At 44.0% G+C, this 27,241-nt stretch overlaps 1 protein-coding gene across 1 annotated transcript in view; it reads right to left on the minus strand.

The window, feature by feature from the left end:
• SEMA3A (semaphorin 3A) overlaps positions 1-27,241 on the minus strand; it is a 128,181-nt gene that overhangs the window by 23,772 nt on the left and 77,168 nt on the right. The window contains exons 5-6 of the mRNA XM_087969182.1: positions 16,147-16,240; positions 11,117-11,236 (exon numbers count right to left, since the gene is read on the minus strand). Of these exons, the coding sequence (XP_087825308.1) occupies positions 11,117-11,236; positions 16,147-16,240 (214 nt within the window). The remainder of the gene's footprint in view (positions 1-11,116; positions 11,237-16,146; positions 16,241-27,241) is intronic.

Raw genomic sequence — 27,241 nt, forward strand, 5'->3', positions numbered from 1 at the left:
TGAAGTGTGAAATTATATGTAATTCTCCAAGTAAATTAGATTCCTTACAAAATAGTTCTTCTCAGCTGCTCAGCCTGTTTAATTTTAAGGAGACAATTTTCTTTGCCACGTAGAGATCAGGAATCCAAACAAGAAAGGCAAAGAGGAAATCTGAATGTGTACACAGAACTTTAAAGAATTTGGCCAGGGCCAAGTTGATCTTCAGGAGTGAAAGGTCGCTGGATTTTTGCATGCAATTTGGCGAATTCAGTTATTGTAGCAAAGGTCCGTAACCTCCTTTGGTGGCTCAGGTGATGTTTCTCAGTGGGCACCACTGGATAGTTCACTTGTCGTCTTAAGAATTGAGAGTGTACACACAATATGAAACAGGCACCCCATATAGAGAGGAGTGCCCTGTGTATGATCTACTCGGTTGCCTCCCATATATGCCAACAATCTACCCCCAGCACTGACCATCTCCTTTTCCTTCAGCTCTGCATGCAATTATAGTGGCACAAAAAAGACAAGAATGCCCCAAAACAGACCAATAAAAGAGACATACAGAATTTAAAATTCAGAAATACCAATAGAACACAACTGTTAAATTTAAAATACAGAACAAAAAGAAAACAAAACGATCTGAAATAATTAATGACAAAAAAAAGGATGTCACCCAGCTTCTGCAAACCGTGGCCATTGCAGGAAACTTGGCAACCTATTCAGTGAGCCTGGGTAGCGCAGTATTACTGAGCCGGCTACTGCTGGCTCAGTAGCCACAGCCAGCAGTTCATTCCTGACCGGCTGAAGGTTGACTCAGCCTTCCGTCCTTCCAAGGTGGGTAAAATGAGGACCCAGATGGTTGGGAGAGCAAGAGGCTGACTCTGTAAGCCACTCAGAGAGGGCTGGAAAGCACCGTGAAACAGTATACACGTCTAAGTGCTTTGGAGCTATTGCTAATGGTTTGTCTGAATTAGGTGCTGTCGAAGGAAGATTCCAATTTCTTGATTGAAAGAAAACTAAGATTTCTGAAAATTGGGCTTATGAATGCCAGACGTCATGGGTGATACAATGGGAAGCCCAGCAATACACTGGCTATTGACCCTACCTCTGTATCCTAGCAGAAGCCCAGATAGTTTTTGTGTAGGAGGCCAGTATAGTCTCCATAATAGGTAGTTCGCCTGGGTGAGATATGCAGGATCTCACAGAAGTAGCTAGGAAGGGTCCACGGAGAAGCTGCCATTTTGGCCCTGTCGGTTTGGGAGCCTCAATCCCAGACCCTCCGTTGGAGTTCCATTAAGGTTTTGTCTGGGCCCAGAGGCACCAATACCTTGGGTGAGAGACTGTTAGATGCTAGACTGGAATCAAGAGGCCTGGTCATGCTCAGAGAGCCAGTTTGGGGTGACGCTGAAGGCGTCAGGCTAGAAACCGGGAGTTCTAGTTCCGCCATAGGCACGAAGCCAGTTGGGTGATCTTGAGCCAGTCTCTCTCTCTCTCTCACCTCTAGGAAGGAGGCAATGGCAAAGCCCCTTCCGAACTCTTGCCATGAAAACTGCAGGGACCTCTCCAGACAGATGTATGTGCACACGTTCTGTTGACTTCTTCACCCGGGTGTTCAGCCCTGGAAGATCATCGGTCATGGGAATGACTGGTGCTGCTCCTAAACAGACTGAAAGCTGGGTGGGGGGAAGCGTGGGGGGAAATGCACTTAACCCCTTCAACTTGAACAGGAGTACAAAAACTAAACTGGCTTTGCATCAATACCTGAGATCATGAAGGGTTTTCAGGCGAGGCGGAAGGTGGAAGGGAAGTTCTGCCCAGACAAGCAGACATGAAGTACTTCTACACCCGTCTAAGCACTGATTCTTTACTTCCCGATGTTTCGTTTCAGATATATTTCCTCCCTGTTCCTTGCTGCATTTTAAATGTTCAATACTTTGTAGAGACAAAGACAGCTACGAATCTGGGATCACATTGAATATATTTTTGTGGAGCTTATAATTAATTTTCGCAGCTAGTGTAGACAAATTTGACACAAAATCTATTAAAGGAAGATTAAATCCATGGCAGAGTAAAGTTTGAAATAAGCTCTGCTTGAACGATTTTGTTTTGCTTTCATTATTATTTTTTACACTAACTTGTCATGTAACTGAAATTCATCACAGCATAGAAACAACAGTTGGCAGAAATGAGCACAAAAAAATAATCTTCATTACCCTTCTTGGTATTCAGTGTTTTTGCATCAATTATGACAGCCCTGCTTGGTATTCATGTCGACAGAATGTGTAATTTCCAATTTAATTTAGCAGTAAAAATGTGAGGAATAAACCTCAGTGTTTTAGCTTGCAGTTTCATTATTTATGGATGGATCTCTTATATTGTTGACTCCCCCCCGCTAAATATATGTATGTATGTATGTATGTATGTATGTATGTATGTATGTATATGGGAGTGAGGTTAATTTGGGCAGAATTACCCTGAAAAAGAAGGAAAGAGAGTTGGGTGCCTGATCGCTCCATCCATCTTCCTGTCACTACAGGTGTGCTCTTCTTCTTTGTACTTTAAAGGTGAATTATAGTTCACAACAGTCTGTCTTGCACAAACCCTGCTGCATTCTTTGAAATCTTACCACTCTCACACCTTTGTAGATCCTCTAATATGGGTGAGTTTTCAGTGTTCGTAATCGGGGTACGTTGGCCTCCCGTTTCCCCAGAGGAAGAATCCCTGGGGCCTTGTCATTATTGAGGGAAGGCTGGCCCTGGTCTGCTTGTAAATCCAGGATGAACAGCTTAAGGGGGAAAATGATTTCAACAGATTCCCTTTGGAAAAATACATTTAGATCCAACAGATGGTGTTTGATTTCCAGAAGAAGAGAGAGGAACCTGCCCCACTTTACATCGAGGGGGGCTGTGTGGAAAGTTTCCTCCTTTAAATTCCTGGGAGTCTACCTTAACGAAGATCTCACCTGGAAAATCAACACAACCCAGGTGGCCAGAAAGGCCCAACAGAGACTCAATTTCCTCCGGGTCTTGCAAAAGAATAAAGTGCAGCAACGACTGATGGCCTCCTTCTACCGGTCCACAATAGAAAGCATCCTCCTACATTGCATGACGGAGGGGTATGCTGGCTTGACAGCCGCCGATAGAAAGACATTACAGAGGGTGGTGAGGACAGCACAAAACATCATGGGCTGTTCCCTGACACTCCTAGATGACCTTGCTAGGGCTCGCTGCCTTAGAAGAGCGAGGAAAATCCTCAGGGACGACTCACACCCCGGCCAGTCCTTCTTCACTCTCCTGCCATCAGCTGCACAAACAGGCTGAAGAACAGTTTCTACCCGCGGCTGTCAGACTCCTGGACGGAAAATACCTTCATGTCAACATAGTAGGATGGACTTGTGCAACAAGGTCACCTGGTGTAATGTGAATGGGACTGGGTTAGGGACTTCTGTCCTCGCTGGGAGTTGTGTTGGGGGGGTGCATGAAGAGAGCCTCAGCCAATCTCATTGTACACATGTTATACTCTGACAATAAAGGTAATAATAGTAACTTCTCTCCAGGTGAGGACCTGGGCGGTTCCCACAGAAGCGCCGTCCTGTCAGGCAGACCAGGGACTGTTGAGAAACTGCCTCTCATCATCCCTGGGAAGAGGCCTCTCTCAGCAACTTTACCTTCACTGACCAGCTGTCCGTCCTGGGTACATTTTGATGCCAGGGGGTTCTGCATTTCAGCCCCCCCCCCCATCGGAGGCAAGGGAAACAACGGAATGGAAAACAGGCAGCAGCCTGGCAGCCCCCACCCACTGTAGATCAAGTCCCCCTTTTTAAAGATGAGGGAGGGCAAATTGAGACTTAAGGATGGTTAAAAAAAAAGGAAGGGCAAAGCAGAGAGGGAAATATAAAATAAAATCGTTATTTAGATATAACTAGGAATCCCACCTCCCAGATAACACAACTAACAGGGAAGGTTTCTGCAAAACAACAACAACAACAACAACAACAACAACGAATCCGAATGTTGCAGCCCAGTTCTTTGGCTGTGTGGAAAAAGTAGCACTCTTACAGGCTAGAAATGAAGGGGTTATTTTTCTAAAGTGGAAATATTCCTCCAGATAGGTAATCACACTGTCCTCTTCTACTTCATTTATCTTGCCGTTAAAGTAATTGAAAATACGTTTTCTTTACAAAACTGAGACAAGCTGTGCAGGGAAGGAAATAAATCACCAGATGCCTCATCCTGACAGCGCCACTGTGGGTGAACTTCCTGGGCTGTGAAGTGCAGCAGCAGCGTAACTTCCAACCACTGTCAGACCATAATGGAAAAGTCTAGAGAGAGACGGGGCTCCCTGCCATCTTCCTCTTAGGCAGGACTCTGACTCTTCAAAGCTCACGCTATTTGCCTTTCCACTCCCATATCTTCTTTCTATCACTTCCCGCGATGTTTTCCATCCGATTCCTACTTCTTCTCTTCTCATTCCTGTCCTCTGATTTCCTGCATGGGACCCCGGTGGGAGCCTTTGATCTCCTTGCCAATCAAGATAAGTGTATTTGCACACAAGAGGGTTGGTGGAGCACATCCGGGACCTGCAAAGGATGCTGGGGCTTTCCAGGAACAAGCCACAGCTGCATCTAAGGTTCCTCTCCAGTATCATTGAAGAGGTGTGGACTTCAACTCCCAGAATTCCCCAGCCCTCCCCCGGGTCGGTGCTAAAGTACCATATAGAGCTTGGAAATTTTGTTTGGATTCACTCAGGAGAATTATGGGGAGACCCGAAGCATCTATATCTCTACTATCGGATAATAATCCATACTCCAAAGAAGAAACTATATTAAAAAACACCTTTCTTTCCATAAAATCACACCAACCTCAATACATTCAATGAAATTATGCAATAACAAAAGAACCCCTAAAAACACAAAAGAAATGAATGATATATACGCCTTTAACTAACTTGCAGAATGAATGATGTGTGGAATTATTTTCATAATTATTTTAATATAGCAGGTAGCTAGCAATTTGAGCAGTTGGGGAATACAGTATCTTCTCTTTAGTAAACCTCGCAACAGCCCCCAGAGCCTGAAGCTACGTTAGAATTGCAATTTTATGCCCACTGGTTTGCAGTCGGAAGCCACGGGGCTCTCCAAACCTGGGATTTCCCAGTGGGGAAGTGGGCTGCTGTTTGAACAGGACTGGCGGCTTAAGGGGGCTGCGTGTGTGCCCCATAACGGAGCTTCCTCAGTCAGGTGGTTTGATTTCTGGGCCTCCCCCCGGGAGCCAAGGGCTTTCCTCCTCACCCCTCTCCTTTGTGGCCCATGCGCTGTGGTCTGATCGCCCTTGACCTCCACCACGGCGCCTCCGAAGGAGCGTTTGCTTCCCTCCCTTCACACCCTGGTCTCTCTTGGGCAAACTCCCTCCCAAAGGCTCTCCCTGCGCCTTTGTGCCACATGCGCTAATCCGACTGTTGCCCTTCTACGCGCTCCGGGTTGATAATCAGGCTGTTGCCAGGAACGGATGAATTTGCAAACGGGCCCCAGTTTCCACAGAGGGAGAGCTCCAGTCCGGAGACTGGAGTCAGCAGGAGTGACCAGGCTGGGAGAGGAGTGGCATTCCTGGGACAGCCACCCTTCCAGACCCTTCTCTGTGCAATTCTCCTCCCTATTTCCCACCCCACACAGACCCTCAGCTGAGGCAGTCGGCTGTTCGATTCCCATGGCCACGAAGTCCTGGGAGCAGAAATCCTCCCGCGGAGGCTGGGTCAGGCCATGCCTCCTCCCTGAGAGGCCTGTCACAAGGGGGCAGAGAGAGCCTAAGGCCCATCAATGTCTCCTCCTCCTTTGCTCAGCTGGAAGACCAACCTCGGGGATCGGGAGAAGCTTCTGGAGGCTCTGTGGGCTCCCAGCCTCTCCTCCAAGGGAAACGCCTCCACTCTTCTGATAATCCCCTGGAAGGCTGATTGAGGCCTTCCTCTTTAGGAAAGGGCTCGTTCTGAGCAACCATTCTCTCTAGCTTAGTTAGCTTGATTAGCTGCAAGTTGTATTTTTCCATCACTGTGTTTATTTCTTTGTTCAGTTTATTTGCCACCTCCTTTGCCTTATTTGATAGAACCGGGAAAGGCAGGAGGGTCCCCACCCCCCTCGAACCACCTGGAGAGAAAAAGGAAAGAGGAGAAAGGTTGGGATAAAAAGAGAGGTGTCAGCGCACACACTTCTGAACCATTTGGGGGCAAAAAAAGATGAAGGTTTTTATCAACTATATATGTAGCTATAATTCTAATTACCTCTTGGCCCACTTCTACATCCAAATAAAGGGAGTGCACAATTCACAAGTAAGTTGCAGAAATGTTTTTGGACTTCTGCTATTCGTTAAAGCTTTGTACCGTTTTTTCCAGATTTCAGTTTGAAAACAAGATGTTGCAGCTGCTTTAAAGTTACATTTGTTGTTACTCGAACATAAACATCCTCCTGCGACAACAGTTTTCAGCCACAAAACTCTGAAAACTGGCAGAAAGTTGCCTTGTTGAGCTGCCCATTCCTCACACAAGGCTCAAAGCAATTTTTTCTGAATTAATTTTTTCAAGTCTGCACAACCTGCACTCTTGACATCTCAGATTTTTCAACTTCCAAACAATTTCCAGACATTAGGGGTGCTCAAAAGTTGTGACAGGCCTTGGGGATTGTAAATAATTTTTGGTTACTTTAATATAATTTAGATGTGCTTGGTAATTTTGTTTCTTTCATTTGAGTTCCAACCATCATTTGCTTCTTCTTCCCAGAAAGCTTTTGAGCAGGTCCCACGTGAGCCAAATTAGCACTGCACCGATTTTTAAAGCTATTTGAAAACTGCTAAAACTGTATTTTAAAATCTTTAACCTATGGCAATCAGCTATGTAGACAATACTAGCACTAGCATCCCATTTGTGTTTCTACTTATCTGTGTTTGTGTGTGAAAAGAAAATAGGTGAGCAGGGTGGCACAGAACCAAGCAGGGGACTTTATACTTAGCGAAACAGACAGAACAGAGGGCATAAAGGTTGTACCTAAAGCTAGAATTCTCACAGGGTACCAGCAAAGGATTGAAACCTAACCGCCCTCTTTCTACAGCTTCCTTCCTGGGGGGTTTGATAAACGGTGCATGAGGCTGGAAAAACAAAAAGCCCTTACTTTTCCCCCGGTGTGAATGGTATAATACCGGAAACCTTAATCTTACTAGGTATACTTTGCTTTTAAGGCTAGCCAAACCACCAGGAACACACAAACGGGATCCAGATTTAGATGGATGGATGGGTAATGTTTCTGAGCTGCCAGGCACCCGGGGCTGCACCCGTGGCTTCTCTGGGAGACAAAGCGCTTGTTGAATGAGGATCGTTGGGGAGAATGAATTCCAAATGTGGTAAAGGAAAATTTTTCCACTGAGCCTTTGGCTTTGTTCTGCAACGAGAGAACATGGCTGCAAAGTGGCTGGCCTGGCGAACTCAAGCCATGATCAAACTGGGTTTCCGGGCCCACTTGCCAACAGTCCAGATGTGACGGGGCCTTCTTTATCCCCCCCCTATTCTGTAGCTTCTGTTGCTGTTGCTTCTAGTCCTGCTTCTTCATGCACGTCATGAAATTAATGAAAAGCTGCAGGGTTTTTCCCAACATTTTCCCAGAAGGGCGGGATCTACTTTTTTCTGGTTAACTGAGAGTCGATCCATTGGTTGAAGCAGGTGTTGATTTACTCCCTTGTCACCTGAGCCTGGCATTGTGGTTTGAGAGAGAGAGACTGGCCCAAAGTCACCCAGCTGGCCCTCATACCTAAGGGGAGGGGGAACCAGAACTCACCGTCTCCTGCTTTCTAGCCCTGGTGCCTTACCCACCAGATCTAATTCATGTTTAATGAATTCAACGAGTGCTTATCCTTAGCTACTACTAAAAGATATTTTCTGTGCCCTGCACCTTCAACGTCCACTTGGACAGGGCTGCTCTCAGTACAGACCAGAGGTGGGATTCAGCGGGTTCTGACCAGTTCTGGAGAAACCAAGCAGAAATTTTGAGTAGTTCGTTGAACCGGCCAATCCCACCTCTGACTGGAGAGTTTGCAGTCTCCTTCCCCTGCCACGCCCACCAAGCCACGCCCACAGAACTGGTAGTAAAAAATTTTGATTCCCACCACTGGTACAGATGACTGTCATTGGAGCCTGCTGTAATTTAGCATTTATGCAGACCACAATAACAACAACAAAACTTTATTAAAGACCAGCAAACCACAGTAGTAAATTGCAGTAATATAATCATTAAATGAATCGTGCAAATCTCATCAGGCCCTTAGCAAATTGTCCTTCTGTGATGATGTCCAGGTTTCTGACAAAATTTCCACAAATTATTTCCCTTATGATAACAATCGCAGTGTGGGGCAGTTTGAAATGTGTAGGTGAGCATTGCCTGACTTCCTACCATGTATCACTACCTTCTTGAACATCAAACAGTGGGTGCTCTTTCTTGTTTGCCTGATGATGACCTGATGCTTTGAGGTTGGCTTAACCACCACAGCAACTGAGAGGAATAAGCTCATAATAAGCTCCCAAATGTCCCACGTGTCCTTTGGTAGGAAAAAAAATGGGGGGTGGCCCCCAAAAGACAGGGAGCTCTGGCACTTCCTGAAAGCTCCCGCCTTTTAATAAAATGATTTAGTCTGAAAAAGGTGCTACCAAACTCCTGGTTTCTGCCCCCACAGAAGATTCTCCTCCTAGGACGACCAACTGAAACAGCTAATTTGATTCACGCCTTATAGGGACTCTCCATGGCAGACAAACTGATGTAATTGCTGGCAACTCTGTTCTAGAATGGAAGCGGCAACCCAACCTCCCACCAGAGAAGCCAGGTAAGAACATTATTCAGATGACTACAAACAGCAACAATAGACAGGCCAGCCACACAACACCATCCATAATAAATAAATAAAAGTATACCTGTGCAACTTTATCAAAAAATGTTGACCATTCAACCCAACATAGCACAACCAACACAAGCTATGAAAAGGATGACACTGCCATACATCAAGAATGTCTCGGAAACAAACTATTGCAACCACAGGGCATCAGTGTAGCACACAAACCAACCAAAGCCCTCCAAAACATCTTAAACCAAAAGACCCACCAGCCCAAGAAGAAAAAACCAAGAGCTTCTACAACATTGTAAAGACTCTTACAGCCACTATGTAGGACATACTAACAGGGAAGGTCCATGTACACCAACCAGTACTCAGAAGATACGTCATAAAGTCCTTAATCTCACAACACATGGACAGAATCAACCATAATTTCACCTGGGAAACTGTGAGCACCCTAAGCCAAGCTAAATCCCAAAACAGTCGGGAATTCCTAGAAGTTCCTAGAACACTGACAAATCAGTGTTCAAGCTTACACACCAGAAGAGTCAAAAAGACCTCCTCACCAGCAACCAACACCCAGAGTAGCAAAGGTTTCCACTGGGAGCAACACCTGGCAAACAATCCAGCAAGCAGTAAACAGCAGCCTAATGAAGCAACCACGAATGAGAAGACAGTATCTCCACCTGCAAGAAAGCAAGGAAAAACCAGGAAACCACCAAGCTCAGAGAGCACCCTGGACCTCCCAGTTCACCTGAGCTGCAGAGAGTCTCTTCCATGGGTGCCCTAAAGCCTGCATTGATGATGATAAAAATTAAAATATCGGCAAAAAGGAATGGTTCTCCGATGCGTCTTACACACACACACACACACACACACACACACACAAACCTGCCCAGAACTGTTCTTTTTCAGACACCAAGCAGAGCCACATGTTTGGCAGAGATTCACCGTTGTTATTTATATTACATTAGCGCCTACAGGGCTCCCAATCAGTGGGTTTGTCATCTGGCTCAGGTGCTGATTTAATTAAAAGGCTTCCCAGCTTCTTTAGCTTTCTAAAAACAAAACTTTAGAGTACAAGTCCACAGCAATTGCAGACTTTCTTTGTAAGCACACGACAGCCAGGGGTTTTCAAAGATGTGGCTTTTATACTTTATAGACTATCAGCTGGAAATTTTGAGAAACCCAAGGGTGCCCAGACGAACTTGCACATAAAGATGTGGCTTAAAGCAAATAAAATTCACATGTTTGGAATGAAAAGGATCAGTTGCAAAATGTAATAAAAATGTCAGAATAGAGATGGCAGGTACTGAACATCCCACAAGACATAAAAACTCTCATGGAGTTGAACCTTCGTTTATTTCCTTTATTTTACTCATGTTTAAGGGTAAGTGTGTGTGTTGAGAGCGAGCGAGAACAGTCAACAGTTGTTGGCTGCAACTGTGTGGCAGCTGGTGGGGCTTTTTGAACTCCTGTTGGATGCCATCCTTCTAAACCTGATCTTCTCAGGGTGCCTGAAACAGGGAGCCTGCGGGGGAAGTGAAGCAGAAAGCAAAGAAAAGATATGAATTGAGAGGAATGGTGAAGTCTCCGGTCCTGGAGCTTAAAAGCCCCCTTCGCTCCCATCCTGAGGTGTGATTGAGTTACGTTCAGAAAAAAAGATCCCACTAATTCTGCTGTATGGACTTTCAGAACCAAATGTCCCCTCTATGCTCAGGCTGGAGCAGTTTTTGAGAGCTCCCCTTTCTCCCCTCCCTTTTGGCTGGACAGGAGGTCAGCTGTGCCCCTGGAAAGGCCTCTGTTGGGAGGACCTAGAGGCCTGTTCCTCCATCCTGCATGCAAATCCTCTTCCTCAAGAGCCTCAAGATGGAAACGGACTCCAGGTAGGTGACAATTCCTTCTGGCTGAAGAAGAAGAAGAAACGGACCTATTGGACCCATCCAATCTTTGCATGTCAATGAGAGTTTGTGTGCAATATACAATGGCTTTGGGCCTCATGATGGAAGGCAGGGAAACCAACGCATGTAAAGTCTACCTCCGGTTGCCAGGCCAACTTCTGAGACCAAAGCAGAGGTCCACAGCAATGATGCTTATGCGCTCTCTGGCACCAGAAACAGCCCTACAAAGAACATAGAGGCCACGATCTCCATCCACGGCTCCCATTAATTTCATGGACCGCTTTAATATTGCACCGCCGGTTGATGCCGAAAGGAAGTCAATAGTGCTAGAATTTGGGGAACATGAAGACGATATAGAGGAAAAAGGAGACTTACCGTTAAGCCACCGGGAATCGTGCTGCTCAGTCCGGATCGGGTGGTGGTGCCCCAAAGTGCGGAAGATGGCAAAGTCTCTCCCCATGAAGTCTGCCGCTGTTCCCGAGTAGAGCTCGCCATCTGCAACGTTTCATGGAATTGCACCAGGTCAGAGTCAGCAAAGGAGGGAAAAAGAGGCTCTTCTCGGGCGCTTCCCACTGAAAACCTCCGCCGGGGGGTGGAGGGGAAGCACCGGTCTAGCTAGAGAGGCACAAGCCCCTCTGGAAAGGGAGAAAGGGACTCTGCCATGTCCGGCTTTACTTACAAATACTCACATTTATAGAGCAGAGAATGCATATTAATATGTATATTTATATTAGTGTAGCAAGCTAATGGCTACATCCTCTTTGCCTCCTCCCACAAAGCAAAGAGGGAAAACAAACTGGAACCGGAGTTGGTTCATTTTGTTTCGACCTTTGAGCATTAAAGAGGGGATAGAGTAGGGTAGTGTCTCTCTCTGTGTGTGTGTGTGTGCTTTCACGACGTACACTGTGAAGTGAATTGACTGCCTATTGAAGTCCAAGTAGTCAGTTTTCATGGCCATAATGAATGGCCTGGACAGCATTGGAGGTGCTTTGGGTGAACCAACCAGCACATGAACTCCAAGAGATGCTCATGTTTTCCATGCCAGTTTTAGAGGCTGGTGTGGCTGCCGTGCCTGAACAAGCGGCCGTCTCCTGGCTGGTTCAGTTTTCAGATAGTCTGCAAAATCCTATGAGAGGAGACGACACGATGATACAACGGGAAGAACAAGGAGGTCAAAGGCAGACAGAAGGCAGGATGATCAAACTGAGTCTGCATCAGCTCCCAATTCATCCTTTTGGTTTCTTTATCTGCCACTTGATGTTTTCAGAAGGAGAGACCGTCCCTTCATTGTAGCCCTCGTTAAGTGTGGCGCTCCAGCAAACACCTCCGAGGCCTCTCTTGGCCTTGACTTCACTTTGCCTCCATTCCCTCGTCAGCCTCTCTCTCTCTCTCTCTCAAGAGGTTTGGGACAAATCAATATAAATCAAGGGAAAGTCAAGAAGATTGCTTTTATCACAGAGCTGTCAAAAGTGGGGGAAAGGTCACTCGTGTGTGTGTGTGTGTGTGTGTGTGTGTGTGTGTGTGTGTAAAACTATCCTGCACAATCTTGGGCTGTTTTATTTGCTCTACCATCTGAGCAGGGTTTTCAAGGGCTCTCTGGCCATGGAAGGGGACAACTTGCCTGTGTCTGTCTGTCTGTCTGTCTGTCTGTCTGTCTGTCTGTCTGTCTGTCTGTCTCCCTTTGGCATCCTTTCTTCAAAGGTTCTGTTCCTCCATTTCTTTGGTATGAGGGTAACTCTCGTCCCATGGCGAGTTGGCCGTGGCGAGGGCTGGGCTGGGCTGGGCTGGGGAGTTTGAAGGCGTTGGTCCCCCTCATTTGCAGGCAGCAACCGGATTCAGCAGAGGGAGGCAGCTTCACTGGGGCCTCTGGGTGGTTCATTGGCTTCGTTAGCTATGGGGGAGGCAGGGAAAGGGACCGATCTGGGGCAGCCTTTCCCACCGAGGGTGCCAGTTCCCAGGTGGGTGAACCAACTCCCAGGCTGGGGAATTCTGGGAATCCTGTTGACTGGAGGACCTCCAGAGTAGGAAATCTTCTCAGTCTCTGTCTTCCCTTTTTATACACTTTTATGGGGCTCAAAAGTCCCAAACGGTGCCTGACTCAGCCAAGATCCCAACCGGATCGTTACTATGGATCTTTGTTTCCAATAATCCGAATGAATAGCTGGAAAGAAATGAAAAGCAGCCCCCTTTCTGCTACTTTTGTAGCAGAAAGAGTTTCAACATTATATTCTATAGTCTATTCGAGTTCTGGCCTGAGTTCCCTATAGATAACAGATAATCAGAGTTGGAAGGGACCTTGTAGGTCATCTAGTCCAACCCCTGCCCAAGCAGGAGACCCTACACCATTTCTGACAGATGGCAGCCCAGTCTCTTCTTGAAAGTCTCAAGCAATGGCGCTCCCACCACTTCTGAAGGCAGCTTCTGTTCCATGGGTGGATTGTTCTCCCTGTCAGAAAATTCCTCCTTATTTCCAGGTTGAATCTCTCCTTGTTCAGTTTCCATCCATTATTCCTTGTCTGGCCTACAGGCGCTTTAGAAAAATTCCCCTGCCCCTGTGGCTGGATTGGAGCATTTTAAAGGTTTTATTGGAAAATGCAAACAGAGACATTGGCATGCAAACGGTAGTGGTGCCTTTCCACAGCCCATCAATAATAAATGGCAGCTAAACAAGGCCTCCTAGCCATTTATTTCTCATCCCAAACTGGGGGTTTTATAGCACGGTTGAAATGAATGAAAATCAGTTGCAACTGCACCGAGGAACAGATATTTTGAATTAAATAAAAGCACTACAATTGCACTAATTATAACATATTTTTAAAAATACGTCTGCTCATTATATATTTTGAAAAGACTGCAGGGAACAAATCAGCGATTGACTTCTCATGAACTTAAAAGCAAATAAATCTCTGCTGAAGCCCATCCAGCTGTTCCCTGAGACACACAGACATGCCAAAGGGAGGCGTTGATAATCAAAGTGGGATTTTAATTAACTTCAAAATGTATCCCCAGATTACTGACTGGAGAATTCTGGCACTTGAACTCCAGACGTCTTCAAGGTTGAGGAGGCAAGCTATTTGTTAAGATTCATCATCTTTGCCTCTTTCTCATAACTCTTTGCCTTTTTTAAAACGAGGGAAATATTTCCAGATTTTTAAAAAAAATCAAAGCAGAAGGCCAGGCAACCACACTGCCGTATAAGTGTAAGTGCAGATGAAAAGCTAAACTCTGTGTACTTCACATGGCAAGGTGCCATAATGGGCTTTGTGCTGATTTTGCCATCCTATTTTTTGTTCAAAGTCAATCTTGCCTGAGAAACCACACCACAAATCTTTGCTGCTCCAGGCGCTCAATTATACACCTGTCTTTAAAGGAGTTTCTCCCTCCTACCTTGAGTAAATCCAAGCTGCAAGTTAATGCAAAGGGAAGGGCTGTATTTTAAAAAGCTCCCTCTGGGTAGTTCCCAGAAATCATTTAACCTTCTGAACGAAGGCAATCTGCTCCACACTTCCCCAGTGTCGTTTTTAAAAGCATGAAGGATTTGTTAAGACACAGAATTATTTCCTTTTCTTAAGTGCCACATTAAAAAAAAAAGCAAGCCTGAAATCCTTTTCATCTTTCAAATAACATCTGGAGGAGAGATACTTCAACTTTCCTCCTGATGCTTAAATAACATTCAACTATGAATCATTTCTGAATTTCCTGTGCCTTCATGGTAACCTCGTACCGGTTGGCAGTGGGCGCTCTCTTCCCACTTCCCTCTTAGAGGCTCCAGATCACAGCCGGCCTTTCCAGCAATGGAGGCAGTCAAGATCCTTACAGAGAGAAAGGAAACCCAAGGAGGCGCACGGCCTTAGGTCAGCCTGTGAAAAGCAACTTTCTGTTCGCCATTGTGAGCAGGGAGTTGGCTGACAGGCAGTCCTTGGCTCATGGCAACAATTTCCCTTGTTAAGTGATGCAATCCTAAAGCATGAGCACATCATTTGGCATTGTTTAGTGACGGCAGTTCCTGCAATCTTGGTTGCTGTTCTTAATCGAATCCCAGGGTTGTCAGGTAAGGCCTCCCGAATGACTTGCCTGCCGAAGTTGTGGGTGCTCCAACACTGGAGGAAGAGATTGGGCAAGGGATTGAAATGGTAGAGGGTCTCTGAGCAGGGGGCTGGACTAGAAGACCTCCAACTCTGTTTTTCTGCTATTCTGAGGCAACAGCCTGCCAGCTCCCCAGAACCAAAGACAGCGGGAGGCCGGCAGGAGCTTGCAAGTCGCAGGTGGTTTGCAAGCAAGCTGCCAAGGAAGCAAGAGGCCACGGAGGACCGATCCAGTTCAAGGCGGAAGACTTCCTGAAGGCTCCCATCCAAGCACCAACCAGCTCTGATCCTGCTTAGCTTTTCAAGATCAGCCAACTTTGAAGAGGGGCTGCCACGTAGGTGGGCTTAGAAGAAAACAGCCATGATGAACTAAAGTGAAGCTCTAGGCTGGGAACCAGCAGGGTGAAGTTGAACTTCCAAGCCCAGGTTTCTGATTGACAGGGTAGCTTAGTGCTCTCTGTTACTGTGAAGTTGGAGGCAGCTGTGAGGGAGCCAAAGAGGATGTGACGTAGCTGGCAGTTAGTATTGGAGCCTCCAGCATGGTTTTCTCCCGTAAGTTAGCTTTTGCTTTCATTGAACGGGGCCCTGTACTTGGGATACACTAGGGCTATACCTGTAAACACTGTGTTGCCTAAAAGGCCCTTTGGGAGGTGCAAAGCTCTGCAGGATGGCTGCTCACACTCTAGTTCAAACAGAGGATAACATTTGCACCCCATGATAAGAAACACACGCTCATCTGCAGAAACCACCGATTGCTGTGGTGGGGCATGTTTTAATTGGCAGCACAGGGCAGCTGAGGAATACGGCAGCCCAGCTCTCCCTGGGAGGCTCTAAGTCCAGGAAACAGACCCTTCTTCAGAACCTGCCTAAGATCCTCCCTTCTCCTTGCCGTTTTTATCCACTTCCATCAAAAGGCACTTGAGTATGGATGTGGTCTCTAGGCCAGGGGTCTCCAACCTTGGTAGCTGGCTGAGGAACTCTGGGAGTTGAAGTCCACAAGTTTTAAAGTGGCCAAGGTTGGAGACCCCTGCTCCAGGCACCCATTTATTCTCCAATACATGCATGTAGCAGAAAGGCATTTACTTCTCTTTTTTTTAACCCAACCTCAGATCTTGAAGGGGCTGTGAATGATCTGGTTTGTCTTCAGACACTGGATGTAAATCAAACTCATTTGTCCCTGTTCCAAAATCTGAAATCTGAATCAGATCAGAGCTGTCTTGCACCAACTGGGCCCAATAATTTGAAGGAACAGAGGTAGAAGTTTTGGTTTGTGAGTGTGTGTGTGTGTGTGTGTGTTTAAAACTACTTTATTCTACTTACCTATTAAAAGAGAAGCTGTCAGAAGTTTGGGGTCATAAGGGCTTTTTCCTCTGCCATTTTCAAAATGTGAATCTTCCAGCTTGAAAATGTTGTCCTGTTGAGAAGAAGGGAGAAGCAAATAATTGAGCTTAGCAGACTGATTACTGGAGATGTATAACTTATAAAAACATTTGTGCATTTATTTTTAATCCACCAGATAGCTATTGTTATTTTTCTTTCTTATTCTTTCTTTCTCATTTGATGTATAATGTACTAGATAACAAAGCAAACATGACTTCATAAAACTTGGTGAATTGCTTTCGGTGACATCTTTCTATTCCTTTTTAATTCTCTGTGAAACCTAAGTCTCTTTTCTTGCGTGTTTCTGCGAAGTGTTTTTTAAGTTTCTGTGAAGCAACCCTTCTTATATTGCTTTCATCATCAGTTAGGTTTGATGTGTCTTCAAACTCTATTTAGAGACTTTTCAATATCTACACAATTGCGCTAATGTGTCTATATCAGAAACGCATGTCTTTATTTCAAGGCCAATCCTGCTTTTGAGACCCAGGGTTGGGCGATGGAAAAGAAAAGTGAGTGGGAACTGGGGAGCCACTTTGGATCCCCTCAGAGCAGCCTACCTCATATGGTTGATGTGAGGGGTAGAAAAGGAAAGGAAATCCCCTTTTCAACTCACCAATTTTTACAAACAAATTTGAAGACACCCAGGGGGCACAACTCCAATAATGTGAAATGCCAAGATCCTCTTTGGGGCAAGGCGTGACTGAAGATGATTGAAGGCATGAAGAGGACGCAACAAGAGAGGAATGGGACCAAAACCTGGGGAAGTCCGAGTCCCCCTCTTGCAGGTGTGACCCTGTCACACCTCCATCCCTACTTTCCACTGTCACAAGGCAAGAGGGACGCCGGGATGGGGAATGAAGAGAAGAGCAGCAAAGAAGGAGAGGGGCTTGGAGGTGAATCCTATGAAGGCGAGAGGGAAGAATCGGCCGTGTTTATATTAAAGAAGGCACAAAGTCAGCCTTTCCATCCTTACAGGGCAGAGCCAGTGGATTCATTCTCCCAGCATTTATAGAGAGAGATCCACACTCAAAATAAGGAGGAATACAGAAAAATATTTTTGCATACAGAAAAAATAGATCTACAGAGGATGCTATAGCCACCACTCTTCACACTGCTCTGACTCATCTAGAACAGCAGGGGGGGCTATGGGAGGATGGTTTTTGTGGATTTTTAGTTCTGCGTTTAACACAATTCTTCCACGCAGACTAGTGTCTAAACTTCTGGACCTTGGACTTTCTAATTTAATCTGCCTTTGGATTATGGATTTCCTGTCTGGCCACTCACAGAGGGTCAGATTAGGTAATGATACCTCTTCAGCCCTTATTCTTAACACTGGTACACCACAGGGTTGCGTGTTGAGTCCCTTACTCTATACTCTTTATGTGCACGACTGCATTCCCACTCACGCTAGTAATACTATTGCTAAATTTGCAGATGATACAACAGTGGTGGGACTCATCTCCGGGGGGGGATGAGTCTGCCTACTGAGATGAAGTGAACTGGTTGCTTTCGTGGTGTGGAGACAATAACTTGGTCCTCAACACCAATAAGACCAAGGAGCTTATAGTGGACTATGGAAGGAGCAGATCAGACATCTAGTCCTTGCTTATCCATGGAGACCGAGTGGAGCAAGTGGCCTGTTTTAAGTTTCTAGGTGTTACTATAAAAGAGGACCTGACCTGGGGGGGCTCACATTGCAGCCCTGGTCAAAAGGGCCCATATACTACCCGAGACTTCTCAGAAAACAGCACCTGAATGAAAAACTGCTGGTGACCTTCTACTGCTGCACCATAGAGAGTATCTTAACTTGCTGCACCTGTGTAGGGCTTGCCAATTGCACAGTGGCAGATAGGACAGCATTCCAGAGAGTTAATGTCATTGCCTAGAGGATCCTGGGTTGCCCTCTCCCCTCTTTGGAAGAGATTTATAGCCCTCAATGCCTTAAGAAAGTTCAAAACATCCTCAAAGATCCATATCTCATCCTGGGCACCCTTTTTTTGGAACTATTACCATCTCGCAGATGGTACAGAATATTAAAAACAAGGACAAGTAGGCTGAAAAACAGCTTCTATCACAGGGCAGTAGCTCTTTTGAATTCTGCTGTATAGTGCAGTGTTGGTGTGGTGTTGGGATTGAATGTGTGGAGGGTGAAGGATGTGTGTTGCTAAATTTGGAGACCTCTGGTCTAGACTTAGGAGGATCTCCAAACATGTTTATGAAGTATCTAACAAAATGAAATTCAATGTAGAGAAAAGTAAAGTCCTACACTTAGGCAAGAAAAACCCAAAGGACACCTATAGACTGGGTGAAACCAGGCTCAATAGCAGGAACTGTGAGAGGGGTCTTGGAGTGTTAGTGGGCAACCAGCTAAATAGGAGCCAGCCGTGTGCAGCCGCCGCCAAAAAAGCTAATGCAATCCTAAATTGCATTAACAGAGGGATACAATCAAGATCAAGGGAGGTACTAATACTGCTCTATAAAGCCTTAGTAAGACCACACCTAGAGTCCTGCATCCAGTTCTGTTCACCACATTACAAAAAAGATGTTGAGACTCTAGAAAAAGTGCAGAGAAGAGCAACCAGGATGATGAGGGGACTGGAGACTAAAACATATGAAGAACGATTACAGGAACTGGGCCTGGCTAGTCTAGGGAAGAGAAAGACCAGGGGAAACAGGAGAGCATCTTCCAATATTTGAGGGAGGGGCTGCCCCAGAGAGGAGAAGCTATTTTCCAAGGGACTCAAAGGCCAGACAAGGAATAATGGATGGAAACTGAACAAGGAGAAGTTCAACCTGGAAATAAGGAGAAACTTTCTGACAGTCAGAACAATCAACCAACGGAATAGAAGTTGCCTTGTGGGAGCTTCAACCCTGGAGGCTTTCAAGAAGAGATTGGACTGACATCTGTCAGAAATGGTGTAGGGTCTCCCGCTTGGGCGGGGGGTTGGACTAGATGACCTACAAGGTCCCTTCCAACTCTGATTATGTGTAGAAGTAAACATCTAAGAAACAAAAAAGCGGGGAAGGCACACATAGAATCCATGGGCCAAAATAAAAGGGCCAGATTAAAGAAATTTGAATGAGAAGAACCAACCAAAGGATCTGGGACACCTTAAAGAGCCAAGGAACATAAGGGTGGGACACAAAATACATCCATCGAGAGAAAAGCCTCAGATTAAAGGTTACAGGATGAAAAGAAACCAAACCAAACTAACAAAGCCTCTTTTAAAATCTCAAAGACTAGCAAAACTATTTTGGTTCAATGATTTTGTGGATTGGAATCAACTTCAATAGATGAATCAAGTGCTTTGCTGAATTACAGCATAATTTTATATATCTATGTGGTTAGGGGCAAAGGATTTGCAATATTATTCATTTTCCTTCTCGTTCCTGTTTAAGGATGATCTTAAAATGTATTATTCTCTTTTCTTCCTTAAGACACATTTGGTAAAATCACAGGACACCCCTGGGACTGTGGTCTATTTCAGGCCAGAGATAATAGATTGCGTTTTTGAATATTTCCTAGAAAAACAAGTTGGAATGAGTTACTAAAAGCTCTCTTGTATGCATTTTTCCTCTCTTTCTCTCTGTATGTAAAAGATAAAAAAGAGGTGGGGGAAGCAAGGAAAAACGCAATGATGTCATCACAAAAATGGTAGAACTTTTATACTTGACAACTTTATCAGAAGTCATGACATAAATACACCACTGCACAATCTGGATGATAATGTCACAATGCACAACTTGTCACTGAGGCATTATCTTTTTTAGCTATACACACCCACACACCCCTACACACACACACACACACACACCACTCACACTGATTTGAGCAGCAGAATCTGAGCTTTTGGCTGCTGGAAGGGAAAGTAAAAGTTGGTAAGTTTGTTAGTAAAGAAAATATTTAGAGGAACAAAGAGGCACAAAGGTACAAACTTGCCTTATATTGTATCATCCCATTGGTTTATCTTACTCAACTTTCCCTAACTTGATATTCTACAAAGTAGTTGAAACTATATCTCCCGGAATTCCCAGCCAACTGGGTCGGACAATCTTTTACCCCTGACATCCACACTCTTTAAGTTATAGCCTTAGTGCTACCGTTCTTAATCACTGTCATCAATACAATGGTTCCCATTTTTCTTCTTCTGGAATAACCTTATGCCTTTCCCTTCCTTCCTTCCATACCATCAACCAATCTTTAAGACCTGATGCTTATCATTCAGCACATAGTCAACATCCAACTTTATTTGATTAATAGCAACTTTATTTTTAAAGTTTTATATTTACCAACTGTATCTAACAGGGTTGAAGCAGCTGAAAGATCAGATGAAGTTCTAGTCAAAATTAAGAAAAATCAATGTTCTTTGAATTCTTCATGGGTCAGGCCACACCTATGGTATTAGATCCAGGAGACCACAGCATGACCTGATCACTGTCTTCAAGCAAAGGGCTGGACTGTGTTATGTAGAAATAATGTGGAGTTTCCCCAGAAGATGGAAGAAGGAAGAATGGAGTTAAATTACAAGGGTTTCAGTTTATCTGAAGCTGTAACACTAAGAGTAATGGAGCTGCCTTGAGAGGCAATGGAGGGATTGAAAGACAGACCATAGGACCAGCTGCAGTAACATCTTCCTACATTGGTCCCAGGATTGGACTCCCAGGTCCTTAGAAGGAGCCTCTCCGATACTTCCATATCACAGTTCTGCGAAATTCTGAACTACCTTTCCTGCTCACTCAGAAACTGTAACCTATTTTATATGCTACCTATTTTCTGGAATACAAGAATATGGTTTCTAGTCTTGTTCAGCCCTGTCTCAATGAGAGCCTCACCACTGCACACACATGGATTTAATTTTGTAGTAAAATCTAGAAAAGAGTTTTTGTAGTTTAGTCAATTGCTCCTAGGGTAGTAAACTGAACACGATTACTTGACTAAGAGGCAGGATGCCCTAAGTAGAAAACGTGGCTTATCTCCACTTGATAAGCCATTGAAATCGGGTGAGAACAATGATAGCTGGCACCCCTCAGCTAGACCACCATTCTGTCTGGCCAGGGCTTCCTTGCTCACCTTTGGGTTAGTAGGCAACTAAAAGCATTACATTAGTGATTGAACTGAGTGGACGTCGGTGCCAGAAAACTCCACTTAAGACAGAAAGCAAGAAAATATTTTCCAGGCTCTCAGATTAATCATTCAGGGACCTGCACTTCTAGATAGGATGTTTTGGAACGAATTGCTTCTAGTAGATCTCTGCAAGTTTTCATAACATTTTGGCTCCTTTTAGAGCCATAAATGTCTTACGTCTTGATTCCAGAGTGTGCGCTTTAATACACTCAATACTCCTTTGGGACATGGAGGGAGATGCGCTGTTCTTTGGTTCCTGGCCAGTTTTGGGGAGGGGGGCTGCTTGGGGAGAGGAAGGAGCTATGCTTGGGAAGCGGAGGGAGGACTTGGCAAGCGGAGCTGATGAATGGGCCCTCTGACCCAGCAGGAGGGATAACTCACCAATTGGTATAATCAAAATATTTGATTGGTTTGAAATATTTCTGAGTCGTCATCACATTTCTTAGAATGAAGTGCTTACATTTAGGAGATCATATCCGAATAGAGGATCTCCTTCTCCTTGTACATGGATGCCCAAGGTGATCTCACAGAGGTGGAGTCCTCTAAAACTGCGGGAATGTCATGCTAGATTTGACTGATTACTAAGGACATCAAAAATGCCGTATCCCAGGCATCCCAGACATAAGATACCATCAAGAATATTGAACAATTCTCAGAGGACGCTGAGGATTGGAATCTCTTTGTGTAACAACATGCAGGCTTGTCATGTATAATCTATCACCTCCATTGCTTTCTGCTTCCACACAGGAAAAATCTCTGGAAAAATAAATGCTAGGCTGTAATGAAATGTCTGTTTTTTATGTGCAAGTTATTAAATAGATGGCAGATGCAAGCAATGAGATATGCAATCGTCTCTATGCCTGACTTATTAATCTTGTACTGTATTTTTCAAACTACATTTCGAGAATTTATAAAGTATAATTGTTTTACAGAGACTATTCTTATGTTAATCCTGCAGAATTGTAATGATTTTCAACTGTGATTCTAAACATTAATATCATTCTGTTCCTCTTTTGCCCTTTAGATTTCCTGCAACCATTAGTTTAGTTTAATTTGCTACAGTCAAATAGACCAGCCTACAGAAGTTTTATTCAAAGATACAATCAACTTTCTCAAAAGGAGAAAACTTCCAAATGATCATAAATCGTGCCTTTAAAATGTAGTTCTCCACCAGTATTAGATTAAGTCATGTTAACCAAATTTAGACATGCAGGATGGCTGATGGTGCAAATGTTGCCCTATGTTGCCCAGGTTTTGGATGGATAAAAAAATAAAATACAGGTTCCTTGTCTGATCACTTGGTTTTCTCTGAAAAATGGACAGGGCAGGAAGGTTGTCATTAGTCATCAAGGACAACTCACATGGCCAACTCGTCACAGAATAACTCTATGCAAGAGAATTCAACAAATGCAAAAGTTAAATGAATCTCAATGGTACCAACAATAACAAAGAAAGTCAATCCAGAAAAACAAGAGTTACAAGAGATAAGTTGGCCGTGGTGAATTGTCATACCTGCCTGTGAGCGTCACTTTAGGTAAAACTTTCAACCAAAACTTTCAACCAGGCCAGTGAAATATCCCATGTCCTCTTTCGTGTGTGAAGCCTTCAGAAATCACACTGTGATTTCCCCTTGGTCTCCATCTCTTCCATAAGCTTAATGTACCTAAATTGTTCAGCTGTTCCTCATGGGTCTTCATTTTGAAACATCTCCTTCTTGACCTGGACTTGCTCCAGTGTATTGTTGTCTTTTTTTCCAACTAGTGCTCAGAAGAGTAATTCCATCTCAATTCAAGGTGACACAGAATGGAGCAATTCTTTGCCAGGATTCATGGTCTCCATGGTTGTCCTAATGTACCACAACATAAGCATTTGCTTCTTTAGCTGCTAAGTCCCACTGCTAAGCGCATGGCCTTGCTAGAAGAATCCCAAGGATGTCGTTTTCACACATCCTTCTGTTCAGCCAGCTCTGCCCCATCCTAGCCCGTATCCTCTCCACATGCCTAACTTCACATTTCTCCTTGTAGATTCTGTCCTATCAGCCTGCCTTGTTCTTGTTTGAATAGTTTGTCTTCTAAAATGTTGGCTCCCAGAATTGGGTCATCTGAAAGCTTGACCATTTTCCTTCCAACAAGCTTGTCTAGGTCTTTGATAAAAGTGTTGACCCTCACAGGATCCACAACAGAGCCTGAAAATGCACATGACTCTGCTGTCTCCTCCACACTTAGGAGGAGCCATGACCAAGAATGTTGGGGGCCAAATGGGAGTCCATCTAACGTACGACCACTTAGCCATCATTTCACTCGATTATAAAGCAGAATGTCGCAAAAGACCTTCACTAAACCCTAGTAGCCTCATTCTCCTGATCCACTAAACTAATAACTCTATTAAAGATGAATCTGGCACAATTTATTGTGATAAATCCCTGGTGGCTCTTGATAACTGTAGCATGCATCTCCAAGTATTTAGAAAGATGCTGCTGCTCATCAGAAGGCCTCGCCTAGCCTAGCATGTCATTCCAACTAAGAGCAAATCAGATATAGCAAAAACGTGTCTTGTCTCCCACATTTAACTCATGACCACACTAATTTACACACAGTGTAATACATGAGCTACAACGATCCAAATAAGGGAAGTGCCAATGTAATTACTTTAATAACCTGCAATGCTAAAAAGCCATAAATCAGACTGCAGATTACTCAGTTCTTTGAACGGAGTGGCTCCAATTATATGCCCCCCAAGACTGACAAGCCTGCCTGGGAGGGAGGGGGGCTCTCAAGAGGGGCCCCAAGGACCTGTGAGTCACCAGGTCCACTTGAGTGCAAACCCATTTATCACTCCAGACACCCACTTGCACCGTTTGTGGCTCTGATGCTCTTACAGTTCTGTAGCAGAAATAATTTGTTTTTAACACAATATATTTAACAGCTTTTATAATATTTTGTACAAGAGCCAACCTAGTGCAGGAGTGAAGAAACCTGAATTCAGGTCTTGCCATAGGAGTTATTTTGGTTTAAATTTGGAAGTTGAATAAATTATGCATTTGCAATATGATCATCCTAAATTTTGTACATCAAGCCATCAAATGGGAATGGCTATGACTACCTGGTTTTTGTTGTCTGACTTAAATCTTAAATTGAGCTCCCTCTGAGTTGTAAAGAGAGATCTCTCCTTTTCTTTCCCCTTTTCAAAAAGAAATAATAACTTTCCACTAATAATTAGTATTGTTGAAGTAAAAAACGAGCTATGAAAAATTGACTGCATTGTACCCTTCGAGATGTATGTTCCAGCAGACATAATTACAATGTCTTATTTGACAAGTTAAAATTACTCTATAGAATTCGATTTTAAACAAGCTTATAGATTTTTTTCTAAGAACATATAAATGGTTCCCTTCTGAATAATAGAGCTGGCTTATGCAGTAAAAGATGTATTTTAGTGGACTCTGGACATATTATATTAGAGATTTGTTCCTGATTCAGAGGTCATATGAATAACTGTATGCATTGTAATAGATTTAGGTTATGAAATGAATTACAGATAGAGATTACAACTGACATTTGATAACACTCTCATGATAATCATAGTAAAAGTGGCCTGAAAGACATATTTCTAAAACGTTTAACCATATTATTATTATTCAAAAGTCTGTTTTTTCTTTTTGTCATCTTGTCAGAAAAAAAGTCTACTTATTCAAATTGTGAGAAACTATTATTAGTTTTCTGTTCTGGTTTATTTTGGTGATTGATGAGATGAATAACATTACATCTGCATTATTATTTTTGCTGAGCCCATTGTCATTGATTTAATCTTCTTCCAGTTTAATTGTAGTCCCATCTCACCCTTGGCTCTCTGAATTTCAGGACTCCGGATTCTCAGCTAACAAGGAAAAATTACCACCGTAATACAAGTTATTGAAGTTTCTTCACTTTTAAATCAAACTCATCTTCTTCCAGTCCAGTTTCATTCGAAATATGTTCTTCTGTGATAGATTGCGCAGCCTAGTCTTGTTTCTTTGCCAATCTTTGGCTTGATAAATATTGGCGATTTGCATGAATTTTGAAATACAGAGCTGGAACATCTGTTATGTCAAATCGATGCTCACTTGTGTTTTAATACATTTAAATATGTGTCTTGCAATCACATGTCTCTCACAGTCTTGTGTTTATGGGATGTCTCAAACAGTGTCAGCCTTTAAGAGTTGGAAATATAACATATTTGAGGTACCATTATACATATGATTTGAATTTGTTCTATGGTTGCCCTGTCTTGATGAAATACTGGCATGATTGTTACTACAATTTTTGCAAGAAAAATAAAGCTTGATGCAGTGTTTACGTAATTTTTATGTATCAAAATATGTAACTTATCAACTTAGGAAGGACTTTAGACATATCAAGCCAGAAACGTAGCAGAAATGATATATTGCATTGTCAGCAAGAAAATGGGACTTAAGTGCCTTTGAAGACATGTGTTTGAACAAGCTGATATTTATCAATGAAATGGAAAGACTAATAAACAGGGGTCTGTGTGGACACGGTTTAATTGGCTTTGCATATCAATCTGGGGAGGGGGGGGGAGGAATTTGTCTATGTTAATGTTGTTTTGTCATTTGCTGTAGTTCTTACTTTGTATATCTTTCCCTTTGGACAGTGAAGCAATAAAAACAAACAAGGGAGACGTACAATCAAGAGACCCTGAGAAGAATGTTTGGAACCGCAGCTGAAAAGACGCTTCCCACCCCTGGTCATTTGCTTCGGAGGCTCCTCTGTTGAAACAAACTGGGTAGCTGGATCACAATTATCTTTTTCTGCCTGTTTCATATTTTCCCCAGAAGTTTCTCATCTATCCTGTTTTGACAGTTGTCACTGATGTCAGAGGGAGGAAGAGGAGGAGGAAGGAGGAGGAAGATAGGAAGATAGAAGGGGGGCTGAAGTGGAAGATAAATCAAACCAAACACCCCCGTAACCCAGATAGAGGGAAAGTGGTGAAAACGAGATGCTCTGGCAGCAAAGCAAAGGCCGCCTTGGGTGACCCAAGGGCCGGTTGAATTTGTGTCGGTCCCCCTTCTCTCTGGACCAAGACTGCACCTCACCCCTCAGCCTTCCTCCCTTTGACAGGCAACTCTTTCCAGTATTCAACTACAGGAAGAGTCGATTATGAAGTGACAACCATGTTTTCTCTAGATAGCAGCCAGCTATTCTAATCTTATGGCCCAACTGTCTTTTTAACCAATTTGAAAAAACACCCAAATCCTCCACTCTCTAATCATTGTGGGAAAAGACCATCAATGGCCTTGGCCAGATTTTTCCATTCTTGAGAAGGCGCTTGCTATTTGGAACGTAACCCCCCCCACCCCAAAGCTACATCGTATTATTGCAAACTTTGTTTTCTTTCTCAGCAATGGTAACCATGGTGGTAGCAGAACACCACGCTTGTTGCCCCCTGGAAAGGTGTAGTAAAAACAAAGTCAGCACGAAGGCAGAGCTTTGATGGTGCTGCTGGGGCTGCCATCTTGATATCTGTTTATTTATCACGTTTCCAAACCGTCCATCTCTCCTAAGTGACTCTGCAACTGGCATCCATTATCCTCGCATTTGTTATCTTGTGAACATCCGCAGTGCATAACCAGCACACAGGAGAGCTGAGGACCCCAAAGAAGTTATTCTGCATATCTTGCTTGTATTGCTATCATTAAGTAGAAAATTACTCAGGACTTGCTCCAAAAAAGCACTTTAGTTTTAAACATAGCTGTAGAATTAAGTCACATTCATGAGTTCCTTGGCGAGTTACACAAACTGTTGGGTTAACTACTGCTCAAATTAAGCCTCATGGATAATTGTACTCACACAAAAAGTGACCCATCGGTCCTGTTTTCAACCATTCCACCATTCTTCACTGACCACCCAACCA

The sequence above is a fragment of the Notechis scutatus genome, chromosome 6 (assembly GCF_049901735.1).
Source record: "Notechis scutatus isolate UNSWTSFEM ecotype Mainland chromosome 6, rNotScu1.2, whole genome shotgun sequence".
Taxonomy (NCBI): domain Eukaryota; kingdom Metazoa; phylum Chordata; class Lepidosauria; order Squamata; family Elapidae; genus Notechis; species Notechis scutatus.